Below are 12,188 nucleotides of genomic sequence, written 5' to 3' on the forward strand. Positions count from 1 at the left end.
AATTTTTATCCCTGCCCTGAGCCTTTAAGAAGCTGCAGCTAAGTTCCTTTTAAAGGGTTTTCCATTTGACTCTGTGGACAAGAAGGGGACTCTTAACTGGAAGGAACCTTAAAAGCAGCTTTTTGTGCCGGCTGTCGGGGGCGGCTGACGGGGGTGGAGAAGGAGAGGGGGTAGAAGCCTCGGCAGCCAGGAGACTCCCCTTCATCTGCTTTGGCCTCGCCTTGTAAGTAGGTCGCCTACCTGCTGAGCTGCTCCCTGCAGCGGCCGGCCCTGGGCAGGCTTGGTCGTCCTTGGCCGGCCCAGCAGCTCAACGGGCCAGAGCGGTTTTCTAGATAAACGTCGATGTCAGGTAGCTGAGGCACATTTGTGCTCTCGGGGATTTCTCGTGCCCCTTGGGCTGGTGACCGGGTGGAGCGGGGAAGAGACGAAGAAGCGAGGAGAGGGTTTTCTGGCCACAGGCGGCCCTAAACCGCCCGTCTAGAATGTAAGCTCATTGTGGGCAAGGGATGTGCCCGTTATATTGTTGTACTGTACTGTCCCAAGTGCTTAGTATAGTGTTTTGTACACAGTAAGCACTCCATAAACACGATTATACGATTATAAACCTGTGTTAGAGCCAAGCACAGACACGAGACGTCCAGGCAGTGGCCCTAGGCAGTTTTGACAGGGGAGCAGGAAGTGGAAGCCTGGAGAATCCGAATCCAAATCCGGGAGAGGCCCCGGGGCCAGCCCAGGGAGAGGAAGTGGCCCTTGGACCCCACGGAGAGGCTCCCATAAGTCAATAATAATAATAATAATAATGTTGGTATTTGTTAAGCGCTTACTATGTGCCGAGCACTGTTCTAAGAGCTGGGGTAAACACAGGGGAATCAGGTTGTCCCACGTGGGGCTCACAGTCTTAATCCCCATTTTACAGATGAGGGAACTGAGGCACAGAGAAGTTAAGTGACTTGCCCACAGTCACACAGGTTCCCCCCCAAAGCAGGCCAATCTGGGTATCAGGGCTGAGAGCTCTCTGGACATTCCCTGGAAGGCATCCCAGGATGTGGGAGATGCGATTGCCACGTCAGGCAGGACTTTGGGCAAGTCACTTAACTTCTCTGTGCCCCAGTTTCCCCATCTGCAAAATGGGGATTAAGACTGTGAGTCCCATGTGGGGCAGGGACGGTGTCCAACCTGATTATATCTACCGCAGCACTTAGTACAGCACCTTATATTAAGTGCTTAATAAATACCTTCATGATTCTCTTCCCGTGGCCCAGGGTCTTCAGGCCCACAGAACCTGGGGTGGTTGGGGAAGAGGAAGCCAGGTCACCACCCGCCTTGCTCCAGGAGGTGACACCCTTAAGAGGTTAGAGCTGCGCGGGGGGAGAATCGGTCTGATTTGTCCAGTTGGGTCAGCCCAGGGGCAGAGGCTTAGCTTGGTTACGGGGGCAAGGTGGAACCAGTGAAGTCACGTCTCCCTGCAGCCCTCTGGTCCTGGCCTGCTGAGTGTGCCACCGGGCTCGTGCTCGCAGAGGCCCGGGGAGGGAGGCGAGAGGTGGGTCAGGCAACGGGCCAGCTAGGGTCAGGAAAGCAGAAAGTTGGGACAAATGGAATATCAGCCTGCAGCAAGCAAGCGGGGCCAGTGGGGAGGTGGAAGGTGCGAGAAAGGGGTGAGCCAGGAGGGAGAGATGGATGCTGCTGCATCTTGTTTTTCCTGCCCTGCTCATAAAATATATATTCTCCCCTTATGTAAAATAGATTATTTATTTATCCTAATGCTGGAAAGTTCTTTTTTTCCCAACTCCAGGAGTTTTCTCTCTCTCTGGACTGGCTATAGAGCATCCGGGGCTAGATTGGGCTCCTGGTCTTCCCCTGGCCTGAGCCCTGTCAGGGAAGCTAGTCGAATTTGTTTCTGACTTTAAAGAAAAACAGAGAAAGACTATCCAGCCCTCTGATCGCTTCTTTGAGATGCCTGCTGAGATGAAGTATTTATGGGTGAATTAGACCTGATCTGAATGGCTCTGGCAAGGGGAGAATGGTCCCTGAAAAACAGGAGAGCTTTAACGGGGAAAAGACTAATAATAATAGTAATAATAATAACTGATAATTATGGTACTTATTAAGTGCTTACTATGTGCCAAGCACCGTTCTAAGTCCTGGGGTGGATGCAAGGAAATTGGGTTGGACACAGTCCCTGTCCCACATGGGGCTCACAACCTTAATCCCCATTTTACAGATGAGGGAACTGAGGCCCAGAGAAGTGAAGTGACTTGCCCAAGGTCACACAGCAGACGTGTGGCGGAGCCAGGGTTAGAACCCAGGTCCTTCTGACTCCCATGTCAGTGCTCAATCCACTAAGCCACGCCGAACAATTGGGCTGATCTGCTGCCCTCAGGGGGAGGAGCCCATGGGCACTTTTGGCAGGGGTGCAAGAAAGCTTCGGTTCCCTGGTAGGCCCGGGCCTGGGGTGGTGGCAAGGAGGGCGATGCGTCAAAACCTGGCATTGGGTGGCCCTGGTGGGATGTCCATCCTGGCTTCTCTGGTGGGCCTATCCCCAAAATGTCCCTTCTTGGACCTCTGGCCCTTCTGTGCCGACGGTCCTCCTTGGGATTGTGGCAATTTGCTTAGCCGTTTTACGTTTCTGGGGCTGCTCTATTTCTCTACTAGTTTCTATTGAGAGATCATTCCTGAAGTCTTGGAAATGACTGTCATCCTAAGGGCCTGAGGGAAGAAGGATTTCCACCTAGGCTGTGCTATTAATTTGCTGTGTGATGTTGGGGGAGGGGTTGAGCATCTCTGTGCCTCATTAAGGCTCGTTAGTGAGGTGAGGAAAGTCTGGATATATTCTGCAAAGGTTGTAGTTGCTGGGAAAAGAACTGCACGTGATTAAAGATCGGAATCGTTCCCACCTCGGCTTCCTCCTTAGCAGGGAATTCGGCAAGGGTCTTTCTCTGTTAGACAGGAGTTGAGCTGGTCACAGCCAAAGAATTGGAAAATGTCTTTCCTCCTCCTGATGGACAGCTCAGACATCTCCACCCCCCGGGGTCCAGGGCACCTGCAGGGGCTGGCAGGATCTCTCCCTACGAGGACAAATCCCATCTCCTCCTGCCCCAGAGCTGGGGCGCTTTTCTTCTCCCACACAGCCCAATCCTGGGGATCCCAGCCCAGCTGCCGGTTTAGAAAGCCACTTCTTTCATCTTTTCAAAGGGAAGAAAGCATCACCTCCCCTCTCTGAGAGCTTCTGGGCTGTGGCTGACAAAAAGGAGGGGGAAATCTGCCGGCAGGAGAGCCAATTAGAGGCGACTCTGAACCGGATGACCCTAGCCGGCGGGGGAATGCCTCGTAGAGCCGGCCGAGATTTTTGCTTCTCTGCACTTCTCTGATGGGGAAGTTGGCAGGGCTGGGGATGTGGCCGAGGTGACCCTTCAGACGTATCGATTGCGGTGGCGGAAGTCCCCCCGGGATAATCACGCTACGGGCCCCAATTTCACATGACCCCCAGCGTCTCCTTACGGAAGGGCCCCGGCTCGGTTTTGGAAGCTGGAGACCTCACAGGACAGGGAAGGGCTGAAGAGAACAATCTTCAGGAATGGAAGCTTCACCTCCCGCCCTTACATTTAACAGTCATCGCTGTGGGTGACCCCAGGCAGCCCCTCTATCCATGCCTACACTGGTCTATTACCCGGAGGGTTTTTCTAAACGGTCTACTGCTCCTGGACAGTCTGAAGGTTGAACTGCGGGTATGGAACGGTTTGTTTCCAAATAAGAACCCTGAAATCATTATTTAGAAGAAGAAAAGTTCCAAGAAATAAATGCAGGCTTAAAAGTGGGGCCTTCCGGCTGGGGTCCTTTGTCCCACCTAGATCAACAAATGAATGGCATTTATTGAGCCCTTACTATGTACATAGCACTGTAACGCTTGGGAGAGTAGGGGACAACAGAGTTAGAAGACACATTCCCTGCCCACAACGAGCTTACAGCCTAGATGGGGAACAATTCTAGATTTGAAGCAACCCATTCCTCACTGCCTTTTTCTTTCCGACAGACAAGGTGCCTGGGCCAGGCTGTGAGGCCTGGGTCTCTGTCTCTGTCTGCCTGTCTGTCAAACTCTCCCTTCCTATGCACAGGATCAGGCACCGGAGAGATCACGGGAAGCTCCCAGTCATCCTTTCTGAGGGTACTGGGAGACAGGAGGAACTGGATGACCAGGAACTGTGATCTCTTGCCACCTCAGGGTCGGAACACAGGGGGAGCTGGGGTCCTGTGACATTAGGCCCAGTGACGTGATTATCCTAAATCATTCCAGGCACCACAATGGATACGTGTGAAGGATCGCCATGACCGGATGCTTCTGGGTATATTTGCTCTACAAGGCTGATTGGGTCCAGTCGCCAGAAGGATTCAGGAAAAAAGACTCAGAGACCAGAAGGGCCGAGAGATCAATGCCAAACCAGAGGGCATGGTGGATGGGTGTTCCTCCCTCTAGGCTTTCCCTGCAAGTGTGAAGGCATCACTGCTGGCTTTTCATAGGTGCTGCAGGCTTGCACTCTGACAAGTCAGCCAGGCAAAGGGACTCCTGGCTTCCCCCAAAGAGACTCAGGGGCTCTTTGAGCCTTCAGCTGGGGTGTCACTCGGTTTTGATTTCCCTCCTATCTGCTTTGCTACCCCCTGGTTTCAGAAACGGGTCCTGCGGATCGGGGCTGACCCGATAGTTCTGTGAATCTGGCGTGCTGAACATAAGTCAGACTTTTTTCTTCTGGCACTGAGGTCTCAGGACTCCTAGGCCCTCTCCAGACAATCCAGCCAATATTGCAGCAAGTTCATGAATCAACTCGAGAAGCAAGCTGGAATGGATGTTTATCAGACCTTTCGATGGAGCGCCAAGACCAGAATGCTCCACTGGCGCCGGACACTAAATCTTTTCCTTTTTGAGTTTTAGAAGGATGTTGAGTGGTCCCAGGGTACTCTCCACCAGAGGACTGTTTTTTCTGAAACCCACATCTTTGGACACCTGGGTTTCTCAGTAGTAAGTTCATCCTTCTCATCCGGCAGCTTCTCCCCTAGGACACAGCAGCTTACTCGGTTGATGCTCCGAGTGAGGAAGATTTGGCAGCCTCCTTGAGGTCCAGTGGGAGTGGGGCCATGTCATCTTCAGAACTGTCCCACCTTCCTCTACCCCTCACAGTGATCCCTTGGCCTTGGTCCATACTGCCACCTGCTTCTGGAATCCCCACGTTCTTTCCTCCCCAGCCAGAGAGCTTGTACTGAGGCATTCTAGAAGTCATTCTAGACACCATTCTAATTCTAGTTCCTTCATTCAATCATATTTATTGAGCACTTACCATGTGCAGAGCACTATACTAAGCGCTTGGGAGAGTACAATATAATATGTGGGCAGGGAACTTGTCTACTAACTCTGTTGTATTGTACACTCCCAAGAATTAAGTACCGTGCCCTGAACATAAGTTGTTTTTTTTTCCTGTAGCATTTGTTAAGCGTTTACTTTGTACCAGGCATTTTTCTAAGCACTGGGGTAGATACGAAGTAATCAGGTTGGACACACAGTCCATGTTCCACAAGGGGCTCACGGTCTCAATCCTCACTTTACAGATGAGGGAATTGAGGCACAGAGAAGTGAAGTGACTTGCCCAAGATCAAACAGCAGACAAATGGTGGAGCTGGGATTAGAATCCATGACCTTCTGACTCCCAGGACAGTGCTCTAGCCACTGTACTATCCGGCTTTTCCTGGAGGTCCCTGGGGATGCCCAGAACAGGACCCAGGTTGTCATAATTACACCTGTCCTTCCTTCTACCTAGAAGTTGTGAAAAGATAGGAATGGCAGATAGATCCTCTTTCTACTTTAGGTTCTTTCTAAGGAAGAGACTGGATGGGGACAGTCTGTTCAGCTTTCGATCATCAACTCATTTCCAAAATGGGGCTTAGATACCCTCCTGTTGGCACCAGAGGTTTCTCTTAACTGAAATCTTGGCCCCTTAGGGACCAAACCTGGTCGGGGATCTGAACTGAACGTGGTCTCCGCTCAGCTCTGGGAGACCTCGCTATGGTGCTTTTAGAATCTCAAGAACCCTCCTTCCCTTGCCTCATCCCTTCCTTTCCCAGTAGGGGCCCATGGGCATTTCCATTCCAAACTCTCTGGAACAGCAGGTAGATCGGCCAGTCAGAAGGCAATGGGGAGGTGAAACTTGAAAGTCGGGAAGATTGGATATGGCTTCTAATGAGAATAGATGGTAACCAGCGGCAGTAGGTGCTTCAGTCTCCTTCCCAAACGGCAATTGAGTTTCTAAGCAATTGGGTCTGGCAGGCCTTTGATCTTGACGGATGCCTGTACGTCTCTTGAAAAAGATTGGCTTTGGCTCCAAGAATGGATATTAATGTTCAGCTGCCATGGCTGGGGCTACGTGCCCAAGAATTGCCTTCTCCCGGTGCTTTTATGGGGCCAACGCCTCCCATCCATGGCTCAAAATCTAAGTGAGAGGTCACATCCAAATTCCTTATTGACATCGCCTGTAATCCCCAGGGATCCAAACTCAGAGCAATTGCCCATCTCCAGCCCAAATCCTGACTGACTTCTCCAGAGACTAGGTCCACGGCAAATAAAGTGGAAGATCCATAACTTGGGCCGGTGTCTCTGTCTTTTATTAAGGTTGTCCTAACCTTTAACTCTGATTTCTGAGCAGAAGCTTTTTCTCTATTACTCAACCTCTCTGCATTTCTGAAGGCAAAGAAGCCCATAACTCAGATACTATTGGACTTCAAAGAACAAGACAGCTTCTTACCCACAAGGCACATACCAAGTGCATTCAGAATCTCTCTTCTTGGACACCAAAGGCCTAGAATATGTCTTCTTTTAACTCTTCTTCTGGGAATTCCTGTCTCTCATATTCACTTGCTTCTAATGACCGATGCTCTTTTATACCAGCTCCTACTGCTGCTGCTGCCTGACCCCATCTCTCTGCAACAGCTTTGAACAGATCTCCCCCTCACAGCTCTCTCGTCCCTCCCCCGCTCCGCATCCCCTGCTTTCCGATTTGCATCTCAGACGGCAAGATGGGGAAGGGGAAGCTTCCCTCTTCCCTTCGATCACTGATTTCAACCAGAGCAAAACACTTCACTGGAAATCTGTTGGTTTGGAAATCAACGTAACCCAAAATATTCAGCAACAACTTCAGCTCCCCTGGTAGAAGACAGACATACTCCACCCCACGAGTTCCTCAAGCAAAGTTCTAACGGAAGTGGAGGAGAAACTCAGGTAAGCTGTGAATTTTCACGTTTCACCACCAGAGCCGTGAAAGTGGACACTCAGATATTAAGCCGTGATTGTGAATTGGGAGAGAGCTTGGTTCACATTTCTTCCCTTCTCCCTCCAGTTTTCAAAGACCCTTGTGCTCCCCTCTGCTGACAGTCATCTGCCCAGTCAGGTGAGGGCAACCTAGCTCATGGAGGAGGATGAGGTATTAGAGCAGGACTTTCTCTGAGTAGTGCTATTATCTTGGAGGGCCGGACCAAGGGGTAGCATCTATGGGCATTTGGATTAAAGATTTGAATGAGTCCCCACCTGTCAGAAGTGGCACCCCTGTGAATAGCACCTGGGAGGGGAACGCAGGGGCTATGGAACAAATGCTTTTTTTATGGTATTTGTTAAGTGCTTACTATGTGCCAGGCACTGTACTAAGCACTGAGGTAAGATTCAAGCTAAGCAGATGGGACACAGATTATGTCCCAACTGGGGCTCACAGTCTTAATCCCCATTTTACAGATGAGGGAACTGCGGCACAGATAAATTAATTGACTTGCCCAAGGTTACGCAGCAGACAAGCAGCAGAGCTGGGATTAGAACCCAAGTCCTCTGACTCCCAAGCCTTGCTTTATCCACTAGGACACACTGCTTCTCATATTGCTTTGGGTTCAAAGTGATGACTTCATTTCATTATAATTAATGGTGGTATTTGTTCAGCTCTCACTGTTGGCCGAGCACTGTACTAAGCACTTGGGTGAATCCAAGCTAGTCAGTTTGGACTCATTGCCTGTCCCGTAAAGGGGCTCACAGTCAAAAAGGGAGACTGAGCAGGTTTTGAACCCCATATTACAGTTGAGGAAACACAGGCCCAGAGAAGTTAAGTGATTTACCAAGGTCACACAGCAGGCAAGGGGCGGAGTCAGAATTAGAACCCAGGACCTCTGACTCCCAGGCCCGTGCTCCTTCCACTAGAATACCCTGTTTCTTATGCTTCATATACTTATGCAGCTCAGTGGAATGACATCATCTAGAAGTGGAAGGGGTGGCCATTTTTGCCTCAGTGTGGCCAAATGGCCGAAGCATTGAGAGGACCAGCCTTTCTGAGCTTCCCACCTGCCCTGCAACACAGTCAACACAGTCAAAAGGCTGAGAAATTTTCTCCCAGAGTTTGGTAGTGAAGTAGGCTCACTGGGTGCTCTTCGTTTACATACAGAGAAAGGGAGAGCGAAGCAGGGGGATGGCAGAAATAAGAGATTCATTTACAATGGGCCCAGGGATGGAAGGGACGTGGGTTCTGGTTCTGCTGCCCTGCCACTGCTTCTGATGCCCTGATCCTTGATTGGCATAGATACAGCTTGAGAAGGAAGAACAGTGCCTGCTAGATTGTAAGCTTGTTGTGGGCAGGGAATGGATCTTTTTATTGTTGTATTTTACGCTCCCAAGTACTTAGTATAGTGCTTTGCATAGAGAAAGCGCTCAATAAATACCAGTGAATGAATATATAACCTCAGGGGTCTCATTGTGGGCAGGAAATGGGTCTGTTTATTGTGTATTGTACTTTCGCAAATGCTTAGTACAGTGCTCTGCACACAGTTAATGCTCGATAAATACGATTGAATGAATGAATGAACCTCAAGGCTTCTGAAAGGCCCTCTGGCAAATATGCCCTTTTCCCGTTGGTGGGCCTGAATTTGGATGAGGATTTCCTGTTTGGGAAACACTCTCCCTCTCCTGGGATCACTGAGTGGATGAGAATTCTGCTGTCCTTGACGTACCCACCTGACATCTCCCGGGTGGAGGGAGGCCTGGGAAATTTTTTCTTCCTATTTGCCAGTCTCCCTAACTCACAGCACAGAGCATACCCTACTTTAGGAGGAAGCCCCCACGGATGAGAGACCTTGGGCTCCTTCATTTGCCCCACCTATGTCTGACGGCATTAGACCCGAGGGCTGGGCACTCACCGTCCACCCTCCGCCATCCGTGCTCATGTCGCAGTAGACCTGGAAGCCCGAGGGGTAGTGGGTGGGGAAGATGGAGTAAATCCCATCCTCTTGTAGTCCGCTTCCGTAGATGTCAAAGCAGTCGCGTGGACGAGAACCTGCGGTGCCGGGGCGGGGAGGGACGGAGAGTCACAAGGGAGGAAAAGAACATGAGGGTGGGGAGAGAGAATGAGTTAGTTAAATTCCTGGCTTCCCGGAGTTAATTTCCTGTCCTTCTCTGTCCTGCTCCAGTTGGCTGCTCGAATTGCCTTTGTGCATATGTGTATGTGACTGTGTACAAATGTTGGTGTGTCTTCTACAAATGCTGCTGTCTCTTGTAGCTAACTGTAATTTATTTATGTGAATATCTGTCTCTCCCGCTAGAGTGTAAGTTCATTGTGGGCAGGGAATGTATTTGTTATGTTGTACTCTCCCAAGCTTTTGGCCAAGTGCTCTGCACACAGAAAGCGCTCAAGAAATATGACTGACTACAAGGGTTCCTGTAGGGTGAAGAGGAAAATGGATGGGAGGAAACATAACCTGTTGCCCCTTCTTCCTCCATCACTCCCTTTCTCTCCTCCCCAACTTTTTTACTTCCTCCCATCCAAACCCTCCCCTGTCCCAACCTCATCCTTCCCATCCCCTCCCTTCCTCACCAGAAATTCCTTGACCTGCCTTCCACCCCCGACCCCACTGGGTCAGTGGAAAGCAATCTCCCCCTGTTCCCCTGGTTGCATTAACTACTGAACACTACGGTCTGGATAGAGGCAGCTACTCCTCCCAGATCAGGGGAAAGGGGAAGAGCTTTGGGGACATGATTGGGTAGCCCAGTAGGGTGGGGCATCTGCATGGGTTTTGAGGGCATTGAGCATTTTCACTGGACTAGAAAGTGTGGGGTTGGGGCAATGTGCCTGGTACTATCACTGTATTTACTCCCGAGGGATGGAGGGAAAGGGGAGAGAGGAGAGCCTTCTTTCTCACCATTAGAACATCCCCGGGACCGGGATCCCCTGGCTGGGACCCTCTGTAAATCGGCCTTGACTTGGGGCCTCACCACTCCCCGGTCCTTTTGCAGGGTGTCCAGGACGTCACTGACGGAACTCACCAGCCGGGCCATGTTGGTCTGGCTCTCGGAGAGCAGCTGCGGGTGAAAGAATGGGTAAGGGAACAGACAAAGATTATTCTGGTGTAGTGGCTACACCCCGGGCCTGGGAGTCAGAAGGCCATGGGTTCTAATCCTGCCTCTGCCACTTGTCTGCTTTGTGACCTTAGGCGAGTCACTTCACTCCTCTGGGCCTCAGTTACTTCACTGTAAAATGGGGATTGAGACTGTGAGACCCACAGGGGACAGGGACTTTGTCCAACTCGATTTGCTTGTACTCACTCCAGCGCTTAGTATAGTGCCTGGCACATAGTAAGCACTTAAAAGCTATTCTTGTTATTATTCTTGTTATTATTATTATTCTCCATCCTCCTACCACCTCCAGCCTAGGACATGGGGTAGAGAGGCCTTGAAACCCACAGCAGATCAGGAAGGCCCACCACCCAGGTGGGAATTAAACACAGCTCCTGTCCCTCAGGGGGCTCACAGTCAAAGAGTTTAAGTGGGGAGAAGGGACGGTCCAAGCGATTTTCAAGCAAGCTGCTCTTTTTCTACCTCCCACGACTGTTGGAATTTCTGCTCTCTCCAGTAACCATCCCCAACATCCGTAACGATGATTGCATTACCCATCTCCACAGAAATTTTTTGTCTGCAAAACTCCAGAGCCCTCTAGATTCGCCAAGTGTTTAGGTGTTGCTATCGAAAAAAAAAAATATTTCCATTTTCCTGTCCATTTCTAACTCCAACCTGTTTCTCATTTGGGTAGTAATTGCCAGTGGTCTAGCCAAGTGGACCAGCAGATTGAATCATTAAAAAATAGAACAGAGAAGCATCTGTCTTGGATGGCTTAAGCATTTGCCCGCCCGCAGGCAGAGGGCTGGACCAGATGAACTCTTGAGGCTTTGGCTCCAAAAGCCAAATTTTCCAGAGAGAATGCTCAATCTCATCCTCTTAGGAATTTCTACTTCTAGTCTAGTGGGAGATAGAAGGGAGGGGAAGAGGAGGAGAGACTCTATGAATCTTCCCACATTTCCTAAGCATGAATTCAGTTAATCACCCAGATCAGGGTGACTTGACACCTCATGGCTTTTTCCAAATCAGTTGTTCCCTGAACTTCTCCGCCCTGACCAACTAGTCATTACGTCAAACTGATTTATAGTCTTTTGATTTTATTTCCTTTTTGGTGTGCTTTGTAAGTCTGGAGTCTGCTTGGAAGATTCCCATTTATACAAGAGAATAACTCAGATTTTCCATCTCAGTCTTGTGGGAAAGAGAGGGGTAAGAAATCACAATCAAACCTTAGACTAGGGGGAGAAGAGAGAGGATGGAATCTTCAGAGTCGGTGCCTGTCATTTAGAGGAAAATCATTCAGTTACTAAAGGGAAATGGAAGGGCCGTTTTAAAATATGTCTATAAGATGGGCCTGGCCCAGAAGCAGATGACGCTGTAATACTTTCAACCTCCCCATGGTCAGGCCAGGTTTATTCAACATCTGTCTCAGAGCTGTGGGAAGTACAGAAGCTTAAGATGGGAGGGCAGAAGAGGTTTGAAAATTCTGCCGAAGTCACCCACTGTGGTTCATTACCAAGTCTTTGAGGTTGGCCACATCTGAGCATTCCAATAGTGTACCGAGCATCACTCTGAGTCAATTCATTCGTTCAATCGTATTTACTGAGCGCTTACTGTGTGCAGAGCACTGCACTGTTTGGAAAGTACAATTTGGCAGTAAAGACAGACAATCCCCACCCACACCAGGTTTACTGTCTAGATTCAAATCTGAGGCAGGAGGGCCTTGGGGGTGGTGCTGTGAAGAAGTAAAGGAACCAGGGCTAGATAGGCAGGGAAAGATCAGGGAAAGTCT

The 12,188-nt window shown here is 50.1% G+C and overlaps 1 protein-coding gene across 1 annotated transcript in view; it reads right to left on the bottom strand.

The window, feature by feature from the left end:
* The window catches only part of FIBCD1 (fibrinogen C domain containing 1), a 44,550-nt gene that overhangs the window by 18,324 nt on the left and 14,038 nt on the right, over positions 1–12,188 (bottom strand). Inside the window, exons 3-4 of the mRNA XM_029063999.2 lie at positions 10,207–10,366; positions 9,208–9,344 (exon numbers count right to left, since the gene is read on the bottom strand). Of these exons, the coding sequence (XP_028919832.1) occupies positions 9,208–9,344; positions 10,207–10,366 (297 nt within the window). The remainder of the gene's footprint in view (positions 1–9,207; positions 9,345–10,206; positions 10,367–12,188) is intronic.

The sequence above is a fragment of the Ornithorhynchus anatinus genome, chromosome 4, assembly GCF_004115215.2.
Source record: "Ornithorhynchus anatinus isolate Pmale09 chromosome 4, mOrnAna1.pri.v4, whole genome shotgun sequence".
NCBI lineage: Eukaryota > Metazoa > Chordata > Mammalia > Monotremata > Ornithorhynchidae > Ornithorhynchus > Ornithorhynchus anatinus.